The 24,768-nt window shown below is 34.5% G+C and overlaps 1 protein-coding gene across 2 annotated transcripts; it reads right to left on the bottom strand.

The window, feature by feature from the left end:
* Window positions 1-489: 489 nt before the first annotated feature.
* On the bottom strand, window positions 490-14,079 carry LOC120067890 (2-isopropylmalate synthase 2, chloroplastic-like). Of its 2 annotated transcripts, XM_039019505.2 has the most exons (12): window positions 12,917-14,079; window positions 11,991-12,204; window positions 11,373-11,453; window positions 8,442-8,534; window positions 7,828-7,914; window positions 6,636-6,736; window positions 4,525-4,558; window positions 4,355-4,429; window positions 4,059-4,142; window positions 3,827-3,961; window positions 2,740-2,885; window positions 490-910 (listed from the first exon to the last, which is right to left on the bottom strand). In XM_039019505.2, the coding sequence occupies exons 1-12, from the start codon at window positions 13,630-13,632 to the stop codon at window positions 784-786; spliced, it is 1,893 nt and encodes a 630-aa protein (XP_038875433.1). In that variant the 5' UTR covers window positions 13,633-14,079; the 3' UTR covers window positions 490-783. The 2 variants fall into 2 exon arrangements, with proteins under 2 accessions (XP_038875433.1, XP_090161813.1); XM_090305687.1 differs by lacking the exons at window positions 490-910; window positions 2,740-2,885 and adding an exon at window positions 3,550-3,641 and having other exon boundaries at window positions 3,733-3,961.
* Between the last annotated feature and the right edge of the window lie 10,689 nt (window positions 14,080-24,768).

The raw sequence follows: 24,768 nt of genomic DNA, 5'->3' as shown, positions 1-24,768 counted from the left end.
AGGGTACCGCCAAATTAATTATTTGGAAAGAACTTATTAATTTTGTCAACAATATCATCACTATAAAAGTCTTGACAAGCAACATTCAGAACATTAATTACAAGAAAATAACAAAGCCATGGAGGTAAAAATGACATTTGAATGAGGCTTAATCCCCTGGTCAATGCCTAATATAATGCAAGTATTTCAAAACCAATATTAAAAATTACTTAAACTCAAGTTTTGATGCAAGAAAATTCTAGGTAAGTTTAAAATAGCTAGAATTTAGTCTTTGTGGTTTGATTTTCTTTGTGGTTTGATAAAATCAAACCAAGACTGTTTATGAAGATTTTACCAAATTATATGAACTATTTATAAAACTAAATTATAACTTTTAAAACTATATGAATAAACTCTTACTATCTCACCAAATTTGTAATCTTAACCAAAATTGTACAATTTATTAGCTAATTTACTACTACTAATAATAATAACAAATCCTTTCATAAATTGAGTAATAAAGTCTTCTATTATTATAATTATTATTATTTTACTAAATAAGCCAGTTCACAGCCTATGAATTAGAACACTAAACAGGTACTTTACTACAAAGACAAATAATCTACTCTAATGAAACAAAATTTACCAACAATAGAAAAGGGTTTATTCAAAAAACACAAACAATTAAATTACAAACGACATTAGATAATAAAACTTAATCACTTGAAAATCCTTACAAGCAGAATAATGGAACCTTTTATGCAAGATTGCCACCATCATCCTTGCTTCAAGAATCAATCATTTTTAAGCAGATACTGTTTTTTCTTGAGTCACTTTAATGTCAACTCCGTGGAAACCAAGCATCTTGTTTAGGGCACCAATGTAAGCCTTCACACTTGATACAACTATGTCCATCCCTGCTCCGATGCCACTGCAACAATAAAAACGTAAATGTATCACCATATTTGATATACTGTAGCTTGCTAGCACGTAGAGAAGACTATCAAAAAAAGCTATAGAATTCATTTTGTGAACTTGATATTTGGTGGGAGTTTGAGTCAGCTCGTGTTTATTTTGTTTAATCTTACAAGACAACCACCTAAACCTCCAACTGCAACATGTGATTGCAGAAGATATTCATAGGATCTTAAATCCAAAGTAGATACCATTGTAGTTTGAACCCTTACCTAGATACAGCTTGATTATATTCCATCTATTCAATTCTTTTTAATCTGTCTGTTAGTATCTAAGTTAGTTTGAACACATCTTGATTAATCTCGCACGACAACTATTGCCTACAACTACGACATCTTGTTCTCAATAGGTTTCTACCTAGTTTGGACTTTCATTCCTCGTAAATCCCTTGACTAGGAACCAAATCTTCTCAAGGTGTACATGATTTAATCCAAGAACATAGAGGCAATAATACTTCAAGGTTACTTAAAGATTATAGTTTCCAGAGTTTTCAAAGTGCAAGATGCCTAAGACAAGTAGTCTGCAACAAGTGACAAAAAAGCGTCACCTCAGTGAGGTGAGGCGCATGTAATAAAATGCTAAATGAATATTATATATAACTATTTCATAGGTAAAAATAATAAATATTTAATTTTAAAAACATGAAAAACAAGAACAAATCTTTCAATATTTAAATGAAGTTTGGAAGAAGTAGAGATATTCAGGCACATAAAGTAATGAATGTTTCTTTTGCCCCTTAATGTTGTAGAAAAACCGATTCTACAAGCTAAGGACTAAAAGATAAACAAAACAAGCTTAAAACAACCCCATTTGTCAGTCATGGAAGAAAATAATGGTAGCCAATAAAATTTAATGGGAAAGAGAATGACAGCTGTCATGATAGCATGCAACATGCAGCTTTAATGTTTAACTTTTCTTCTTTTAACTGGTTCTGTTTCTTATTCTATTGTTTTTTCCACTTCTTATTGACCATCCGTCCCATCCATCTTCAGTTGATCGTAATTTGTCTCCTTCGTTTTCTTTCTTTCTTCTTCTTCTTCTTATTCTTCGTTCTTCTCTTTTATTCTTCTTATTCTTCAAGTTTTTTGTCTTTGTTCTTCAATCTTTGTATAATTATGTCTCTTTTTCAAGCTCTTTGGTTTTTCATATTAATAGGGTTCTTATCGGCCATGTTAATAGGGGCTCACGTGACTTTATGGAGATTGTGCAAAAAGGCAAAAAATGGCGCACCGAGGAGTGCCCTTTGATACTTTCAAGGTCCAAAGGCCTGCTCTCGCCTCTTTTCATAGGGTATTTGAAAATAAGACACAAATGTTTAGTTCCCAATATTAATTACAATTTTTTCCTTAATGATTGTTAAAAGCGGGGTGATGTTTAGTTTCAAAGCATGCTTTTTCTAGGTCAATCTAGAGCTTCAAAACTATTGACCTTTTGGTTGAGGATATACATGTAGTTAATCGTTCATGTTGGCCTAAAGAAAGATGAGTGGCAAAATGTTGGATGAGGAATTATCACCTAAAGAAGAAAAGGTGGAATTTTTGCATACTTGTAAATGTAGAGATGAAATCAGAAATTTCTCTTTTCGTATGCTGATTTCTCTTCTGAATTTTTTTCGACTTCATTATACCATGTTAGCATAGGTTATCATCAGAAAATGGAAATGGTAATAATTGAAAATTTTTAGAATAATAGAGACATAAAAGAACACTCCAACATTAGGCACTAAAATATATATTTATCCTTAAAAATACGCATATATCACAATATTTTGTAGCTAAATTTTACCTAAATGTTCGTTGAACTGCTTCTCCAGTCAATGCGTTAGTAGCTGTGTAACTTTTGTCCCCTCTTATTAGAACACGGGTTGTGGCAATTGCATCAATACCTTCAGTGACAGCATTCATTGAATACTCGAGAAGGGTTGCTGGTTCCTGCATCCAGGAAAATGGCAACTCTACACTGTCACATTCACTCAAGTATGGCACACCAAATGAGCAAAGAATTTATGGCAAAAAAGGAAAAAAGAAAGAAAAGGTTATCTTTCCAGTCAAAATATATATATATATATATTATGGGAAAAAAATGAGATAGTCGGTCATTCAGGAATAGCACAGAACTAGATATTAGATATGCTTATGCATGCATGAAAGTCTGGCAGTCGATCATGATGACTTTTTATGTTATATCCACCAAATGTCATGACACCACAATGGCTTAGTAAGTCCGTGTGCTTTCTACCTATTTCTTCTCCATAAACAATGTTCATTGCCTTTTGATGTCCATTGCCACTACTATACCCACCAGGCTCATTGGTCCAGTGATGAACAACTTCTCTTTAAATAATGGATTTCTCCGTGAAACTATATATATATATATATATATATATATATATATATATATATATATGGGAAAAAAATGAGATAGTCGGTCATTCAGGAATAGCACAGAACTAGATATTAGATATGCTTATGCATGCATGAAAGTCTGGCAGTCGATCATGATGACTTTTTATGTTATATCCACCAAATGTCATGACACCACAATAGGCTCACATCTGAAACTATTCAGAGAAAAACGAATAGGCCTTACATTATGTTTTGGATCAAAATGCACTTTAGCAAAATAACTCATTTCCTAAATGCCCTGGTCACGTACTTTTTGTAATGTAATCTTGAAAGCTATGATTTCTACATCTCAGAGTATTTGAACATTAGTCTCTTTTCATTTCATTATATCAATGAAAAGTTTGGTTTCCATTTCAAAAAAAAAAAATGTAACCTTGAAACCAATTATCTGAAATATCCTAGCTTTACTTCAATAGGAAACCATCCTGAAGAAGTAATCTAGATGCAAAGTTTCTTTTTATCTCAACCTTAACAATGAGATCCACAGCCTTGTAAGCTGAATCTACAGGGCCCGTGCCGACAGCACAAGCAATGTGCTCTTTCCCGTCCGCATCAAGGAGTTTAACTGTAGCAGTGGAAAGACCAAGAGTTCCACAAGTGACCTGCATTTAAGCTGTTGTCAAATGATGCTATACATGTATCAAAAATTAATTCCAAACAATTTCTTAATCTGATGATTTATTACAAAATTTAAAGAACCTGCAAATCTAGCAGCTTCCAAAGAACAGTTGGTTGAAAAACTTCATCGGATACCAACGCTCGAAGATCCGCATCTGTAACTCTCTGGAAAGTCGAAGATAAATTAGGGCAAAAAAATTAGAACACAAAGTTTGACAATTAGGAATGAAGGCATGAAATTACATGAAGAAATTTCCTATTGAGTAGTTATTTATTTGAAACAGGTCGAAGTAGAATCCCAAGTATGTGCTGCTCTACTATACGCAGGAGCAGGGAAGGGAATAGCTCAGCAAAAGAGGGACAAAATTCTGAGTCACCTTCTTTTGTTCAGCCACTGCTTTGAAACGCCAGAATACATTGTCGAGATTCTCACTGTCAAGTTCATAACCAAGCTGAAAAGATGAAAAATAACATTAGCCTATTGACATAATGGAAGAAATAATCTGGAAGGACTACCTAAATATTGAGCTTGGAGATCCATATTTACCTCTAGAAGTCGACTTTTAAGGGCATGCCGTCCACTGTAAAAGTAGTCATAATGAAACATGTTATTGGGGTATTATATTTTGAACAAGTACAAGATACAAGAAGTGAAATACTTAAACCCAGAAAGTTGATCCTGTTAATGTTGTATGGTAAAAAAAATTGGGTTAACACTACAATAGAACGGCAACAGATATTTCACATTTCTTCTGTCCCAGAAAAACTACTTTAGCTCCCTTGGTACAGCTCATTGAACCCAACTATAGGATGATTTATGAATAAAAGAAGACACAATGTTTCCATGTCTATTTAAATATTTTTAAACTTAATCTGACCTTGAAGAGAAAAATGCCTCACAAATTATGCATTTTCTGACCAGATAAGCTTCTTCAATCTCGTCTCCTCTATTCTTCGCAATTACAGATACTACAATGTCCAACGTTACTAAGATCATCTAGTTACGCTAAAGGAATCCCAATAAAGTGGCGTTCCAGATGCTGCAAAAGGGTACATCCTCTATGGCGTACTAAGATCCTCTTGAACTGTATTTTTTGAGTAAAACATGCAGCGCTTTTGAATGGTCTTTGGTTCTACCTAGAGATGTAACTGCCTACCCTGACTCTATTTTTTTGGGTCACTTTTGTAGAGGCATATATCTCCTGCCATCTTTTGGGTCCTTTGGAAAGAAAGAAACCAAACAGTCTTCATGGATAAAGAGCATTGTATTCTTTGAATCTTGTCATTTATTACACTATGTCCTGGTGTAACAGTTCAAATCTTTTTGCTTCTTACCCGTATGCTTCCCTTTTGGACAATTGGGATAGCCTTTTGTAATTCCATGGACTGTATATCTTTTTTTTTCTTTGTAAATTTCGTACATCAATGAAATTGTTTCTTAAAAATTTTTAAAATAATAATTTAAAATTAAAATAAAAATTTAAAAAAAAAAGAAAGAAAGAAAGTATGTCTCTAAGCAAAAGAACTGAGTTCAATGAAAAGAATGAATAACATATGTTTAGAACCACAATAAATTAGATGATTAATTTATCATATGAAAGAAAATGAGAAAGGATATTCAAGGGTTTAAACGAGATAAGAAAATGATTATATTCAGGACAGAAAAGAAGAAGACAAGATAACTCAACAGAAGCTCCATTAGATGCTAAAAGACTAATCCACTAAGAAAGAGGGAGACAAGAGTCTGTAGCACTTGAAAAAAATCTGAGGGAGAGATTACTAAGTTGCAGGTTTTGTATGATTTTGGACTTGAATGAATATAATTAAGAAGTTCTTCCCGTGCTGGCCTCTTGCCAGACTTTACTTTTTATCATGTTCTCCTGCAGCCTGCCTACTAGATTTTAATTGTTTTAGTTGAGGTACGTATCGCACCTGATCTCCACAAAGCACAAAAACTCTATACTGGAGAACTGGTGGAGATTTAAATATCGGACACTTGAATGTCACCGAAACACATGAAGTTTTAAAACTCAAAGACACAGGAGTACAACCTATAGAACAAATCTGTTCAAGTAAGGTCGTCACTAAAACACACTAGGTGTGTCGAGAAAAACTTTTTAAAGAGAGAACAGAAAAGAAATGCCCGTGTATACTATATGTCTAAAGTGAAAATACCGAACTTTAAAAGGCATATTAGATCTCTCATTTTAAATAGTTTCATATTAGGAAAAAAAAAAACATAATTAGCTGCAAGGTGCCCATTAAGGAGTCCACCTCCTAGGAAGCAAGATTCATACCACACGATTTCTTTGGGTATTTTCAAATTTTCCCTTTTTGTTCATAGAAGGAAGAAAGTTGTTTCAAAGTCAATAATATTTTTAGTCGACTTCTTACGTAAAGCCACCAAGATTTCAAATTCATATATTTCATACTTTTGTAAATTTCATATATCAATGTTTCTTATAAAAAAAATTAATAATAACAATACTTTTTTTTAATTTTCATATGGTGTGCTCGCTTCCTCTTTTTGCACCTCATGCTTAACCCTAACACCTAAGACATGCACATACGCATGAAGAGATGGGGAAGGGGAGGGTAGGAAGGGAGATTTAATCAAGAAGGCAACATTGTCATTTTCCATAAGGCAACATGGCATACCTAAGTTTTCCTAGAACAATACCAGCTTCATTGGATCGTTCATAGCCAATATCTTCAGGGGATATAATTTCATAAGTACCTTTGTGCTTAAGCATCCCATCCTGCGTCAACAAAGCAATATTTAAGATACAATTGGATCCTAGCAGAACAGGAAAGATAGCCACCCACGACTCACATAAAGAAGAAGAAGAAGAAAAAGAAGAAGAATTAAAAATATGAAATAAGAGCAAATCAACATTTTCATAATGAATTTAAGGCAAAAGCATGCATCAGTTACAAGAGTTCTCCATATTTATAAGTAAACTTATCAGCCAATATAATAATCACACTAACTCCCCCGTAATTAATGATGAACAACCAGTCTTTTGTAAAATCAATAATATACATTCCATTGGCCCGAAACTACCCAATGATTCAAGTAGAATGTGGGAGGCAAAGATAAAACAAAGATACACCAAGCTGCACCTTGTATTCAACTGAGCTTTTGGATGTAGAGAAATTGGCTCAAATGCTAGGTTTCCCTTTGAAGCAAAAAGCTACAAGCATAGCCAGGACTTTCTTCTAGAGGGCTCAGCTTCAAAGGAACAGTTAACTTTTCTTACAAATGGATAGAAATTGTGACACTTTAGGGACACTGTTTTCTTCCTCTTGGAGTGCTTAAGAGAAGGTCTTTTATGAGAAACATAGGAATAATTTCACTGATGGGATGACATTACAAAAGGGCACATTTTGTTTCTAGGTTCTTCTGGGGTTTTTTATATGAAAGGAAAATAGGTGCTACTTTCTCAAGGCTTTAGGCTTCTTCTGGGGTTTTTGCCTTCCACGTTTTGTTTCTAGGTTCTGGAAGAGCGCTTACCATCTGGTTAAGAGCTTTATTTGGGTTGTCTCATGGTTTCAGAATCTTTGTTTGCCTCCTGGTTGTTTTCCTCATTGGAGTCTGAGTTCCTCGTGTTTTTGGCCTTTTAGTTGATTGTTGCTGCCTTAAAGTTCTGTTTTTGTCGTTTTATAGTTTTGGTTGGTTGTTTCTAACTTTCTAGCGTTGTATTTTGTTTTCTTGAGGGGCCACTAATGCTAGAATCAGGTCATAATCAACTATAAAGTATATTGGGTAACTATCTCATCATGACAGGTTTTAAAGATAAATATGACAACGTATCATAAATATTGCATATCAAAATCCAACAAGACTGACCTGGTGGATGCCACTTTCATGAGCAAAAGCATTAGCTCCGACAATAGCCTTGTGTGGTTGTACATTCAAACCAGTGTACTCTTCTACCTAAGGAATAAATTTGTCAGTAAGTAGCCTTTATGATAAAGATACGGATGTCGAATAGAAAAAGTGAAAGCAAACTGGAGGGAAAGAGAACGAGCATTCTGTCCTTAGTCCAAATTCCCAAATAGACTTCACCTCAAAACAACGAGAAACCAAAAAAGAAACAATAGTGATAAGAGAAATAAAAAACACAGACAAATTTTAAAGAGAAACAATAGTGATAAGAGAAATAAAATACACAAAAAAAAAAAAGAATGAAAGAAAGAAAGAAATGCTCCTCTTCCTATCCTTAAAAAACTTGCCTCGCCTCTTTCCAAATTAAAAAAGAACCAGACGCGAGAACAAAACTGTCTAGCTTTCAAGTTGAACATAGGCCACAAGCAACTTGCAATAGAAAATCTACCAACCCAAGGAAAGTTTAACTTTATATTTTGAAAAAAAGAAAGAGATGAAAAGAATGATAAAAATAAAATAACCGAAGGAAATTTTTTCAGGAAATATGTTTTGTAAATTGTAAGAGAAACAATTACCATCTTGCTAGTCAAAAAGATATGTCTCGAGTTAATTCCAGTATGAAGACCTCCAAGCACATGCTCTCCACGACATTGTAAGGACATTACCACCTGAGGATATTAAAAGATGGTTTCAAAAGAGAAAATTAGCATACGTTCATGCATGCCATTTAAAAAACCCATACAATATGACTCAATATGAGTGTTTTCACGTCAGTGCAAACAGATGTTCACGAAACATTACAACAGAAACGTGCATCCAGTCACATGTAAAATGAAATATAGACACCCTAATTTATCTGGATCAAGATTGATCCTCTTTTGTATATAAGATAGACTATTTGCCACTGGATAGATCCATCAAAAATTAAAAGAAGAAACCTTAGCACAATAAAGTTGAACAACTGAACTAACCTATAGGATTCAAGAATAGATAGTTTCAGCAAAAGAAACTCCAAGTTGTTCTGTGCTAGATGATGTGTCTTTTTTAAAAACAAGAAATGGGACTTTTCAACGAAGAAATAAAAAGATACTAATGCTCAAAAGATATCAATTCTTTTTGGACTAATAGACTTCCATATGGCCTGATACAGATCCTTCTGCAAAGGAGATGTAGAAGCAAGTTCCCTGGTAAAAATTTCCCCAAAATATACCAGAAGGGAATCAAGATATTATCCTCCTTCCACATATCCACTACTCCCCCCGAAGAACCATCAACATCAAGGGCCACCCAACCTATCCTCCTTGAACTTGAGATGGTCTTCACCAATAACCATATACTCAGAATTTAACTTAGTCTCTTGAAGAATCACTATATTCGTACCAACTTTGGAAAAATGAACCTTCACTAGAGCTCTTTTTAGCACAGCTCCCAACTCTCTCACAATCCAGGCGAAGATCTTCATGGAGCAACCTCAGGGCCCTGCTTACTCCTATCTTCTTCATCTTCTTGGTCCTCTTCCCTATCCTATTCATTTTCCTAAGTGCGCAACAAATTCATTATCTCTCTTGTCTTTCTTTTGCGAGTCGAGCTACCTCTTGAGTCATTAGTTTTTTGTGGGAATTGGGCGAATGCACATCTTCCATTTCTTCAAGGATTAAGATTTTATCATCTTTTCTAAAAGAGGCAACCTTTGTCTATGAATTACTCACTCTCATTATCCCTACTGATCACCAAATCTAGATGATTATTTTAATTTCACTGACCCTAACCTTCCATTTTGTCATCCCCTTGAGTGTCACTAAAACAAGCATACAAATTTTCTGGGGGGTCTTCACTCAACAAGACATCATGGTCCATCACCCATCTTCTTCAAGAATCTTGTTCTTCAAGCTTGAGAAAGGAAAGTTAATGCTAATGACAATATCTTTTCCTTTCTCTTTACGGGACAATTCTTTTGCTTTATCTTTTTCCTTGTCAAGCAAAATCTCCTTTTTTTTTTTTTTTTTTTTTTTTGCTTAAATAAAGAGATCTGGCCTTCTTGGGCAAAGGAGACATTTTTGGTTGTCAACATCCAAAGGAATTATTGGATGATAAAGTGGTCAACTATGAAGCACTTTATTTTAGGCAGGTTTTAGGCAGAGTATCGATGGGACACAAATACATCCTAACACTAACCAGAAATGTGTCCAATGAACCAACTTACATGTCACTTTTTTTAATTTGGATGCACTCTTACACATGTTGTACACGTTGGTGAACTTTCAACAAGAAAGAAGGCCATTTATTTTGAGCCCAAACTTAAGGCTAAATTAACTTGACGTTTTATCCTCTTTAGAGTACATTTATTATTTTAGTGTTATTAAAAAACTTTAAGAAACATTGTGGTCAGGGAGAGAATTCATCTTTCTCATCTCGCAGCTGATGATAATACAACGGTTCTTATTGTCAATCTTACAATATTCTACCTCCTCTTTTTAAGCCACTTTTGGACCTAAGATTGATGGGATAAGATTCTGTGGTTGACATGTGAGAGCTTGTATATGGGCATTCATAATGAGGTGTGAGGTGATAACCCTTCCTTTCGCTTGGTTTTACCCAAAGAAATAATCCTAATTGCCTGCCATTTTGAAGCTTCTTTCCTTGAAGCATTATTTTATAAGGGTGGTGGGTGATGTATATCCAATCACTCTAAGTGGGATCCTGATCGGTTATTTCTTATCCTTATTCTTGATTCCTTCCTCGGCTAGTTCAAGGATGGAAAAGATGGTAAAAAGAGCAAGATTATTTTACTGGTTAATAAGAGAGAAGCTTTGAAATCGTGTTATTATATTGCTCTGTAGTGTGGTCATGGGATGAAAAAGGTGCTAAACTGTTAAGCATTAATATAGCCAAAGCACCATTGTGAGGAATATGGGAAGAAAGGAATCTACGTATCTTTGGAGGAAAACAAATTACTTGGGAGGAAGATTAGAGATTATTGTACTTCATGAGGTTCCATTATTGGTGGGCTTTCTTCTTGTAACTATATTTAGGGATTTTTCTTTGCTGGGATGCTTTCTTGCGTAATATTTGAGTTTCTTGATTTCCATGTTGCAGCTTCTCAAGCATGAATGACAAGTTTTTTTCTTGTTTAAAAAACAAAAATAATAATAATAATAAGAAGAAGAAGAAGAAGAAGAAAACAGCTTCAAGCTCACTTTTATCTCAACAAATCCCAAACTTCAGAATCATTACCTAAAAAGATATTTCTTTCTAAAAATAATGTTGCTCTCGTCCCTTATATAAAAATCTGAACCACAATTAATTTACAACAATATAACCCATAAATGTCTATAGTCCAATAAAAAATAGTGACGATGATAAATGCATGAACAAACTTTATGAAATATGTATAACATATTGATTAGATCAATCATGCTAGGTTGCGTTGCAAATCATCCCCACTCCACAAAATGAAATAATAATATATTATAGAATAAATCAAATTAACTAAATAAATAACTTGCCTCCTCTAGCGAAGCATTTCCAGCTCTCTCACCAATGCCATTAATTGTGACCTCAACTTGCCTTGCACCTGCACATGCCCCCTGCAAAGAGATGAGAAGAATTAAACATAATTTACTTAAGGTTCGAGATGAAGTCATATCAGAGCATCTAGATAGACGGAAGAGTGATTTTTTCGCAGTTCACACAGAAATCCCTTTTGTCTTGCAATTTTCCAATTCTAAGGAGTGGCTGAAGAATTTTGTCCTCCACAATTTGTGTACTTCAGGAAATGATTACAGAAAAGCTTCAACAATTTAGACCAAGATCAAGACAAAAAAACGTACATCTTATCCCTGCTTCATGATTTACAATGTAAACTATTGAAAATATATATCCTTAAAATATCATAAGAGTATACATTCATCATCACATTCATGTCTTGTTTCTTTTTTTCCTCTTCATTTTTAAGTGATGTGTCACTATGTCCATATCGTGTTCATGTCCTACATATCATGTCTTGTAGTGTTAATAGTATATCATTCATTCCTTGTTACCAACCCATTATCTTCAGATACTTCCCAAATTAAAGGTCCGGTTCAATAAATAGGATTAAAAGAGAAGAAAACACCATTACTTACTGCTACTGTGTTGGCAGTTGCAAGTCCAAGATCATTCTGGCAGTGTGTTGAAATGATAACATTTTCAATGCCAGGAGTATTAGATTTTATATCAGCAATCAACTTGCCAAATTCGACAGGCATTGTATAACCCACAGTATCTGGTATGTTGAGAGTAGTTGCCCCAGCCTTTATCACTTCCCCCAGAATTTGATAAAGGAACTCTCTGTCAGATCTGATCATAAACAACAACATAATAAAGAAAAAGGTTTAATCAATGTAAAAGAACTGCAATTTTATGTTAAGCAATTATTGATGGCTAAGGATGTTGAAAACCTCCATAGAGAAGGGGCCCTATGAAGGATCTGCTCCAAACAAGACAAGAATGGGGATAGACATTAGTCGCAGATTGCACAATGAACAATAAGTCAGATACACAAAAATAATTACAAAATTTCCATCAAAACCTATTATAACGATTCTAATATTGGTGGAAACCAAACAAATGCATTAAATCAATTCATTTCAAATAGAGGTTGTGTTATAACAGGATGCTATAGTCTAATTTTCAAGAAGAATTGGTTAAGTTTGTGTAACACGGGGAGTCAAACTTATTGAGTGTACAAGTCTGCTAACCAAAGCTAATTATTAGCTATGTAGATACAAATTACATAAATCAAACATGGCCTGGGAAACTAACTACCAGCTTTTTTATGCCCAAATTTAAACTTGTGTATCCTATTCTTTTATAGGAGGCGGAAACAAGTTACACAAATCACACCTTACAACTTCCAACATAATCTAAGCTTATTAAAAATTCAATCCAAATATCCATTATGATTGAGAGGTTTTGAAATCCAAGGAGCATGCAGAGTCAACTTACTCTCTGGATCAATTCGTTGAAACAAAATTTAAAAATGGCATGTAACTCAAGATCAAGATCAAACCTGCCAGCATCCTCAGGGCTGAACTCAACATCATCACAACCCAAACTTCGTGCAAACCGCACCATATTTCGAGCAATTTCAATCACTTGTTCCCTCGTCTTTCTCAGCTTATGCTCCATATGAATTTCACTCGTTGCAATAAAGGTATGTATCCGCGGTCTTTTAGCGTACTTCACGGCCTCCCATGCAGTTCGAATATCATTCTCATTACACCTCGAGAGACCACAAATAACAGGCACATACCCATCCTCATCGACAGCATTCCCAACCTCTTTGGCAATCATCTTAACTGCCTCAAAGTCTTCCTTAGAAGCAGCAGGAAATCCAGCCTCAATGATATCCACACCAAGCTTTGCAAGCTGACGAGCAATGTCAAGCTTCTCTTTAGCAGTGAGGGAAGCACCTGGAGACTGCTCGCCATCGCGAAGAGTAGTATCAAATATGCGAACATAGGAAGGGTCAGGGATGCGATTAGGAATGTATGGCGGACGTCTAATTGATGATTTCAGTCCAGAATTCGAAACTACACTTTCTGTCTGACAGCAGTAAATGCGAGATACATTATCCGCCGCCGTCCTAAAGGACAACGACCGTGAAGGATTCTTAAGAACCTGAAAATTCGTACTATAAATCCGATGACGAGCAGGAAACTGAGTGTTCGATTGCCGAGAAAGAAAATGAGTATTCGGTCTTGACAATGCTGCCGGCATGGCCATCGTAAAGACAACAACCACAAATCAAAGAAAACAGAAATGCACTAGCAAGAGAAATCCGCTTCTTCACGTATTATTGATTGCACAATCTCGCAACCGTCTGAGAGCAACTAACGAAGCAATTGATCGGGAATGAATGAAGAACAGTGAAGACTTACTTACAGGCGAACTCCTGCGGACATTTCTGAGAGCTGTTCAAGAGGAAATGTGAATGGAAAGGAAGTGCAAAGGAAATCAATGGCGGATTGATAAACCCTGGAAGGCTGAAGAAGACGGCGGCGGGAATTTGCATTAAAGGATCTTGTAAAACTCCACGTTTAGGTTATGTATTATATTCTTCCTTATTATCTAAAATCATAGTGTCTCATCTGATCATCTCAAAGCTTACGTGTTAATTAGTCGATCTGATTTATTTTTTCCCGTGAATAGAGATAGAGATGAGGACTGAGGTGAATGTTGTGTTTGTGCACTCACGTGCTTTTTTCTTTTTTTTTTTCAAACTATTTTATTATAATGGCTTTGAAGAGAGAGAAGATAGATTTTCAATTAATTTTTAAATTATATTTAAAGTTTTTTTTTAGTACAACAAGGGTGGAGATTGAATCTGTGGCCTCACATTTAATAGTACAAACACTATATTAGGGTCGATAACTCAAAAAACCTTATCAACTCAATTCAAGGCTGATCAACTCAATCCAATTCCTATAATTTGAGTTGGGCTTGAGTTGAGTTTAATTCAAATAAATGAAAATTTTATGGATCGGATTGATTCATGGGTTGTAACTCGAATCAATTTGAACTTATCAATTTTAAAAAGTATTGTTTTATTTACTTATGATACAATTTTTTTTAGAGATTTTTTACATGAAAAATCCTCACTTGGTCGGTTATTCCATAAATGTCTTTTAACTTTTTTATGGAAAGATTTTTAGAGATAATTTTTTACAATTTTACCTTTCTTTCCATTTTTAAAATATAGCCCTTTTTTTTTGTAACTAGTCAAAAACACGTGCAACGTGAAATCTTGAAGTTTAAATTTAATTATGTGGAAAATAGTAAGTCTTAACATGAAACAAATAAATATTATATAGTTTTGTTTTAATTTTCATAGCTTTTTTTTCGTAAAGTAAAACATCAAACCATTTTTTTATTGTTTTTTAAAATGAATCTTCTTTTTTATCTTATTAAAAAAAAGTTTGTTTACTACTTTAAAACTTTTCATAAATCCTCGAAGTGTTTTTCATTGTTTATAATTTTATAGGGCAATAACAATTTTCTAATACCAACTATAATTATCAAGTAACACAATGCAAGTTAATAAAATTACAAAGTTAATTTCTTTGGATAATTTAGAGAGAATTTAAAAAGTTTATAGTTCTAAAAAATGCGAAAGGTGAATGATTGATGTGTTGGGGTTTATGCCCTAAATCTCATGATCTTGTGTTTGTAATTGTAATATATAAATATTTATTTATTTAATAAATTATGAAATGTTTTATTTGACATTTAGTATCATTAACCCACAAACCAATAAACTAGCATCCAAGGTTATCTCCTGTCACATCCCCTCCCGGATTACCCTCTTAATCTAAAAGAGCATGTGACAACAGCATTTATCAACCCTCTTGTCGACACTTATTGCCTAACTTACATTTAAACCTACCCTATAACCCAGATATGCATTTATGACTTGATAACGACAATATTCACAACCTCATAACTTAACATATTAAACGTACTGAATAGATTAACTGAAACTTAACATTATTAAATCAACAGAGTTCCATAGCTACTATTCATATTCACAACTATGTATGGTATAAAATCCAGTGAATCCATGGCACTAAGTTTAGTCCTTATACGCACAAAACATGTGTACTAGTATTTACAGAACAAACACTTAGTCTTCCTTTAGCCTTGAGTCTTTGAGTAGCAGAGCAGCAACAAAAATAGCTTATGGGAAGTTGACCTCTACCTGGGGAAGGGAAAACATTTTTTTTTAAAAAAAATAGGGTGAGCTATTAGCCCAGTAAGTGACGTAATAAAACATAAATATCATGTTAAACTGAAAGCTAGGAAACTGAATATTGAAACTAGAAACTTGCCAAGCAAACATGTACATAAAACTTTTAAAACCATTATATCTGAAAACATAGCTGAACTGATTCCCGGTTGAGAGAGAACCCTTTCACTCGATCTCTCAATATCGGATATCCTTGTTTAAGAGAAAACCTTTTTGCTCAATTTCTCAAACATAAGCTTGGGCTAGGGTGAGAACCCTTTTGTCCAATACCTTTCAGGCAATGTTGGGAAATAACCCTCGTGGTTCAATCCTAACGAACTGATTAACTGTCATACCTACACGTAGAGCAAACTAGATCCTGACGTCAAGGATCATAATTGAAGTAGGGTACCACTGCTTATTACTGAACTGAGTGAATTATTCCGATACCTTCTCTAAATACTTCAGTATCAGAATTATAACATAACTGAAACTAGGTAGTACAACTCAAATACCTTTTCCTTGTACTTCAGTATTAAGCTGAAAATACCTTATAGGAAAACATTTTCATGCAATTGCCTTCAAGCTTGAAACTGATTGACCATGAGAGTCAGATCGATAGTATAATATATACCCACAGAAAAGACAAGCTTACTGAAAACTTGATTTCATAAAACATAGTTTTCATAAAAATATCATTTGCTAACGCATGCTCAACAACATTAAGAGCACATATGCTTTAAAACATACTACAAATACTTGTAACTTAAACATGTCATAGAATCTTCTTTTGAGAGCTACCATGGCTCAACCATTATACCCAAGCATACTTCATAAACTTTGTAACTAGAATGCATTTATAAACTTTAGGAAAATGTGTTGCTTGGAACTTCTTGTAAAATAACTAGCATAAAAGTAATAGTCAATGAAACATGGATTATTAAAACATTTATAAAACATTTATAAATTATTTATAATCACTCCCTACTCGTCTGGGCTCTTAACGGTTTGTAGGCTTCTCCTAGCTCCTCTTGGCCTGAAGCAACATAATTTCTTGTTAGATTCCTTAGAATTCTCATCAAGATGTTTCAAATAGTTTTCTTACTAGCGAGACCCTTACTAGCGGAATCAACACTAACGAAATCATCACCAAAGAGATCTTCACCAACGAGATCATCACTAGCGAGATCATCTTCTGAGCGAGACTTAGCATGAAAATCAGTCAGATTAGGCACAAAACTAGCGAGATTTTTCATTTTTAGCGAGACTTACAATCATTAGCGAGATTTAGTGTAATTTATAGCAAGACTAGATAGAAAACCAACGAGATTTGAGTGAGCAGCGAGATTTACACCAAAAATTCAGCGACATTCAGCACAAAAAGCAGCGAGATTATCATCCCGAGTAAGATTCACATCTTTCTCGTCTCGCTCTCGCTCTCTATGGTGAGCTGCTTGCTTGATCTTGCCAAGCTACTGCCTCTTTACGCACTAAATTCCTGTTTCAACTTCAAAAATTCATAACTCAAAAGTCAGAGTTCTTTGAAGGAAATCAGATCTGAGATTTCCATGAGCAACGGAACAAGATTATTCCAAATCACAATCATGAATGAACAATGCACTTACAATCGACTTCAAACAAGCGGTTATACAATTCATACAGAAATTACAGCATGAAAAACTTAAATGCACAAAGGAAAAAACCTATGAACATTTGCAGAAACGTCTCTATGCTCCGTTGTGCGACCGCTCGAAAAACAGCGACCACGAACACTCGATCTACGTGACTGCAACACAACAACGAACACAGCACGAACACTTCACGCTCGTCCTCAACGATGGCCACGAACTTCTCAGCAACACGAACGGCCTCCACAGCACCACAAACGGCCTCCAGAAAACCTCGACGGTGTTGAATTGAGTCTGACACCACCAACAAGGCTACCTTGGTATTCTCGGTGTGAAAATCTAGAAGGCGGGCTCTGTTCGGACATGGTATGAAATAGACGGATGGAGGAACCACCAATCGCATACACGACTGGGCAAGTGGGAGATGGAGGAAACCTATCACATAGGTCGATAGTCTAGCTAAAGCTATGCGATTGTTTAGCTCATCGTTTAGCTCGGTCTATCGCCTACAGACTCTACACGATCATTTCCTTAGGGCAAGTGATCATCTAGCAAAACTATGAGATCGTTTAGTAAATATTGCACGATCGTTTAGCTCGTCCAACTGTCGCTTAGTAAATCTGTATTTACTTGACGACTTCGTGGGTTTCTTTTGCGTGAGAGAGAAAACTCAAAACTTTTTTTTCAAACTTTTGAAATCTTCATTTTGAAAACAGGAAAACCATTTTTCTTTTAAACTCACAGTTACCATGATTCAATAACCACCCACTAATTTGATTATTAAGAAAAATAATTAATTATCTAACAATTAATATTATTATAAATATAAATGATAACCAATTTATCATACTATATTTATAGCCTATAGTTTTAATATTTCACCTCATGAAACATATAAACCATATTTCTTTTTCTATTCCATGGTACTTAATGCAAATTTCATTTACATCAATCCTCCACTAGATGTATCTCATAATAAAAAAACCTCTTGTCAATTTGAACATTTCAAATCAACACCAAGAATTGATTCTCAATTGAATCCATTGAGCTACCAAGGGAACCTTATGGACCTGTAGCTCGAAGCTCCAATGGTACGTGAATAACTGACTAGACTCTTTAGTCACGGGATCCATTATCCGTTAACTGTCAGGAATTCCACTAAAAACTAACAGCTGAAGTCTCCTTACCACAGATATATTACGTGTCCATCTTAACCAATCAGCGGTGCGACAACCCTTCACAGATCGCTCTAAGTACAGTTGGGTCAATAACCGTTATGCCCTTGTAGTTACATCTGTCTCCTTAAGTACCACTGATCCCTCTAATGAACATAAGTCATAGTCCTACTATGACTGAGTCTTCTCTTCCAAAGAGAAGCTGTGGTCACTATGTTCAAGCCCCGAAATTAGCCCTTAAGGGAGCAATCTTTTTACTTATCCTTGCTTCGGGAAAGAAATAAATTTCATCTTGTGGATTGAGTTCCCAACTCCCAAATCAGACAAGTCCCCAAAAAGGTAGGCATGTTGAGTTGGCAATCTGGCCACTCTCACCCATACTAATCAAAGGACCGCCCTCAAAGGTAAGAGTTCCTAAAACACTTAGGATTGAGGTCGTGTCACCTATGGTCGTTTAAGTGAGATGCAAGTCTCTAGTATCAACGATACATAGTCTAGTCATCTCATGGTCCAGGTCTTATCAAACTCTTTGTATGGGACACCCCCACTCACACGTCTTCACATGAATGGTCAGGATCAACCATCTGTAGTAGTTTACAACACTTGTAAACCTCTACAAAGCGGATCGTATCCGTAGTGTCGCCAGGATCAGGTATCCCACGTTAATCCTTATACTACATTCCTATTTAGGTTATCACTTAAGGAATGATTCACTTGTATATCACATATACATGCTTAAGTTCACATAAGATAACCAAGAAGTTTTGTTTATTGGATATGAGTAAATACCAAAATTAAATAACACTTATTTTATTCATTAAACAAGTGTATCTTTACAAAACAACGAGACTCCGGGAGAATTAGGACATCAATCCCAACTCTTTTCAAGAAACTTTCTTCTACAAACTTGTTTAGAATTGAGTTAACTTCCTTATCTTAAAATTTCAGCCTTAAACTCCTTGTAATTTAGCCTGGAGCTTCCAATCTTCACCCCTAGTCTTGATCAATCCGAGAATCTGGCCTTTCTGCAATTTCTTTACTTTTCGTCCTTCTTTCTATGAGATCTTCCTCCAGAAACCCAACCTCAGAAACTAGATTCTCCTAGCTTTCAAATGGCACTGATCTTACTTAATTCGCTATAATCATTTGCCAAAACCGAGCTTCTGAAGTTCATCTTCCTTTTATACTTCCGGCCGCTTCTCATGAATGAATATCAAACCGCCACCTCACCCAGCAATATCTTAATGCTTTTCAGCCAAGTTCCATTAAGAAATTTCTTTATTCTTTTTTTTTTTCTTTCCTTCATTCGTAATTCCCTGTAATTAAACCATAGATTTCCACTTATCAATTAATGAACATAATATCCTCATGGCTAAACATACTTATATGGAAAATGTAGAATTCGTGATTTACATCTTCTGCAGCTTAAACATGTATGTAGAGACATATAGGTAGATCATGTTTAAGTGATAACCTAAATGGTCTGTAGTATATGGATAAGATTGGGTACCTTATTCTAGTAACACTGCGAATATGACTTGTTTTATAGATGTTACAACTGTTGTAAAGTGCTACAAATGATATGATCTTGATCATTCATGTAGAGACATATGAGCGGGGGTGTTCTATACAAAGGAGTTTGTATAAGATTAGACCACAAAATAACTAGTCTCATTATATAACGTCATTAATAATAGAGATATACATTTCACCAAGATGACTTGAATCCTGAGTGAGTTGTGAACTCCTGCCTATGAAAACGGTCCTTTGATTTGTATGAGTGAGAGTGGTTAGATCGCCGACTCAATAAGCCTACAATTCTGAGAATTCGTCTTATTAGGGAGTTGGGAACACAACTACACAAGACGAAATTCACTCATTCTCTAATGTTTGGGTAAGTAAATAAATTGTTTCCTTAAGGGATGATTCTGGGGCTTGAACAATGTGACATCATACCCTCTTTTGGCCCAAGAGGGCTTTGGTCATAGTTGAACTATAACTTAATTGTTCATTAGAGGGATCAGTGGTACTTAAGGAGTTAGGTGTAACTATAGGGGCAAAACGGTAATTTTGGCCCAACTGTACTTACGAGTAATTTGTGAAGGGCCATCGCATTGTTGACTGATTATATCCAATGGACAAAGAAATATATCTATAGTGCAAAGAGTGCTTCTATCGATCTTTAGTGGAGTAATCGACAATTAATGGATGTTAAATAATTTAACTAAAGGAGTTTAATTAATTATTCAAGTACCACTGGAGCTTAATTTACAAGTCATAAGGTCTCATCTATAGCTCAACAAGGATTATTGAGAATTAATTTTGGATTAATTTAAAATTTTCAAATTAATTGAGGGAATTAATTATATGTAATATAATTAATTTAAATTAATTATATATGATATAATTAATATAATGTATTCAATACATTATAATATAAAGTTTATTTAGATAGGAATTAAAAATTTGAATATGATTCAAATACTAATTGAATAAGATTCATATAATTGAATTTAGTATAGATGTGATTTATATTAAATATCATGCATTATTGAGAGAATTAAAACTATAGGTTATATTGTATTTGATACAATATAAAAACTATAGGTTATGTATTATATGATATAACATATAGTTATATATACATATAATAAGTTAGTTGTGTGTGTGTGTGTATATATATATATATATATATATATATATATATATATATATATATATAAATTAAATTAAATTCTTTTTATTTATTTTTAAATTTCAAAATTAAAGGGAGGGAAATAACTTCATTCTCCTTAATTCTCACAATCACTAACGTGTGGTGGTTTTGCAGGAAGTTTCTTTTCTCTCTTCTTCTTTTCTTTAGGGTTTGTTTGGGCTAAAATAGGTGTTGTGAATTCTATCTTACTCAGAACAAATAAAATTTATAATACTCTAACTACAACTAAAACTAGCACATAACAATAGTAGAGTAAGAAGTCAATCCCAAGAAAACATCTATTAATTGGCCAAAATAGGCTAACTGAATTCCAAAATACAAAAGATTAAACAGGGGAATTGTTTGTTTTTAAGAACAAAAAACGACTAAATGAAAAGCAAGATTTGATATAAGAAATCTAGTAATGAGAGAAATAAGAGAGTTTATGAGATAAGATTCAATGGAAAATGAAATCTTGGGGATTTTATGTAAACTAGGCAATTCTATCATTAACTTAACAGAGAATCATGCAATTAGATTATTCAATAGTTCATTAAGGATAAATCCCTATTGCTCTAATTAACTAATTTAACAATTAACCCTAATCTAGGTCTTAATTGTTTCCTAAAGACATTTCACAATTAATCCCTAAATTGCATTAAACTCATGGGTTTTCTTAACTATGCCAAATTTTGAAATCAAAAGACTGGAAATTCAAGATTGATTGTATGAATGTTCTGAATTAATATGTTCTTTAAAGAAAAGAGGAAAAGAAGTCCATATTTTCTAACAAGATCATTAATTAATTCAATCCTAATTACAAATTTGTTATAGAACTATGTAAGTTTTGCATACAAAAATTGATTAGTCTTGAGTTGTCAATTCATTCTTAATTAATTTTATTTGAAATCTCATCAAGAACATTCAAAAGAAAGTAACTACATAAAAGAAATTCAAAGAAAAGTCTCAAGAAAGTGTCAATCTATATAATTCCCCAACAAAAAGAATTACCTACTCATGGATGGTGAAATTTTTCAAGAAATCCACTAACAGTTGTATAATTGGTACAATAATTGAATACAAATTGACAAAATCCATTGATAGTTGCATAATTGGTACAATAATTAAATATAAAAAGCAACCACAATGTCCAATATTAACAGAGATTTAGGAAAAACTCACTTTAAGACTGAAATTTCATAATTTGGACGGTTGATGAACCTTTGTCTTCTAGCGTTGCGCAACGCTCCGGCTGGGGTAGATTTGTAATTCTTTGGCCTTCTTTCCCCTTTTGTGCAATTTAGCTCCTATCTTGATCGTTTTATCATCTTTTCGTCCCAACGCTTCATTCAACCTCTTGTATACTCGAGACCTACAAAATCATCATAGGATTGACTACAACCTGACTACTCTGCTCAACGAGCTGTAGACTTTCCAATCCTTGTTGAAAAGCAAGGAGAAGAAGGGTGAAGCAAATGTTGCTTTATCATCCAAAAAGTTCCATGAAGGTTCAATCTCTGGAACTAAGTCTGCACCTTCTTCCTCCGGTACTAAAAAGTAGAAAAAGAAAAAGGGTGGAAAGAGGAAGGCTGCTACTAACCCAGAAGTTGTTGTTCAAAGGGGTAGGCAACCAGTGAGGGTTGACAAAGGAAAGTATTTCCATTGCAACCAAGACGGTCACTGGAAGAGAAACTGCCTCAGATATTTGGCATCTCTTATTGTAGCTATTTTTCAAAAATCATAAAAATATAGGAACGGTTGAACCATCTTTTTTTTCCTTCCTTATTTTGAGTTCAACAAGTTTCAATAAAAGTAACATGGTCAATAAAATTCAAATAATTAATCCCAGTACTTCCAATGACAAGTTTTGTATGGACAACAGTATGAAACTAAAGAAAATTGGACGTGAGGATTTCCATGAGTAGTGGAAGGATAGTTCCAAATTTCAGTCATAGTCCTACTATGACTGAGTCTTCTTCTCCAAAGAGAAGTTATGCCACTATGTTCGAGCCTCAGAATTAGCCCTTAAGGGAGCAATCTCTTTACTTATCCCTGATTCGGGAAAAAAGTGAATTCCATCTTGTGGATTGAGTTCCCAGCTCCCATATCAGACAAGTCCTCAAAAAGGTAGGCACGTTGAGTTGGCAATCTGGCCACTCTCACCCATACTAATCAAAGGACTGGCCTCAAAGGCAGAAGTTCCCAAAACACTCAGGATTGTAGTCATGTCACCTATGGTCGTTTAGGTGAGATGTAAGTATCCAATATCAACGGTGTTATATACAGAGACGAATCATCTCGTGGTCCGGTCTTATACAAACTCTTTGTATAGGACACCTCCGCTCGCTGTCTCCACATGAATGGTCAGGATCTACCATCTGTAGTAGTTCATAATACTTGCAAACCTCTACAAAGCGGGTTGTATCCGTAATGTCACCAGGATCAGGTATCCCACCTTAATCCTTATATTACAGGCCTATTTAGGTTATCACTTAAGGCATGATCCACTTATATATCTCATATACATGCTTAAGTTTACATACGATAACCAATATTGGATATGAGTAAATTCCATAATGAAATAACTCTTATTTTATTCATAACAATGTGTATATATCACAAACAACGAGGCTCCAGAGAATTAGGACACCAATCCCAACATGAACAACACAAGTTAACACAACAAGTTTGGCAGGAACAATATTATCAACCTCTGACACCATGGCAGGTCGCTCCCATCCTACTATCACTTCTATTTTTTGAGGATTCGTGCTGACCCTTGTAGTAGATACTACGTGGCCTAAGAACACTATTTGATCCAACCAAAAATCACATTTGCTAAACTTAGAATATAATTTATTTTCTCGTAGTATCTGTACCACAATTCTCAAGTGTTCCATATGTTTTTCTCTGTCTACGGAATACACCAGCTTAGATGCCAAAGATGAGTATTTTCTTTAGGAGAAACTGTTGGTCTTTTTACAGTTGTTGTTTTGAACATTTCAATATTAAGCAAGGCTTTTGTGATTAACGACCTTAGTACATACAAGTTATTTTCTATTGAACCAAAACCAATCTCTATACCATTCTTAAAAATAAACACTTTATTCTTAGAAAAGGAGATGGAATAACTTCAGAGGTTTTACTTCCCGAATATAGGTGGCGTGAGACGGATCGTGCATGACTCTTGAGGCTCTCCTATTTGCACCAGTTTTAAGTCTATTACTTGAAAATGGCCCATTAAAGCTTTGGAAGGTAAAGCTATTTTGGAAGCTTTGCTCTGGTAGGATACTCATCCCGCTTCTCGTGAAAGCTGATTCGTTGGAGATTATCAATGCTCTTAATAATCTTTATGAAGACCTCTCCGAAACAAAGAACGTGGTCGAGTTGATCCTCGACAAAGCTCCTATCATGAAGATCATTTCTTTTGTCAAGTGTAATCATTATGGCAACAAAGTTGCCTATCTCCTTGCTAGGGATGCTATTAGTTCTCTTTTTTATCAACCTCCCTCCTCCAATATGGAGGATGGAGGCTTTTCTTGGGGTGGATAATTTCCTTTATGGGATGTCCTCAGCCCTTTATGAGCATGGTTGATGTACCTAATTCTGTTTGTTTTTATGAATTTTCTTCTTCTAAAA

Source organism: Benincasa hispida, chromosome 1 (genome assembly GCF_027475165.1).
Source record: "Benincasa hispida cultivar pf3 chromosome 1, pf3_genome.v1.1, whole genome shotgun sequence".
NCBI classification, from domain to species: Eukaryota; Viridiplantae; Streptophyta; class Magnoliopsida; order Cucurbitales; family Cucurbitaceae; genus Benincasa; species Benincasa hispida.
Note: the sequence above shows the minus strand (reverse complement) of the source record. Positions and strands in the feature narration are given on the sequence as shown.

Bases quoted from the DNA above. Each gene is read 5' to 3' on its own strand.
- LOC120067890 (XM_039019505.2), bottom strand. From the start codon at position 13,632: ATGGCCATGCCGGCAGCATTGTCAAGACCGAATACTCATTTTCTTTCT. The intron at 6,737-7,827 runs GTCAGTCTTGTT...TTGTTGACGCAG, and splicing joins ATGAAAGTGGCATCCACCAG to GATGGGATGCTTAAGCACAA. The intron at 4,143-4,354 runs GTGACTCAGAAT...TCGACTTTCCAG, and splicing joins CAGTGGCTGAACAAAAGAAG to AGAGTTACAGATGCGGATCT.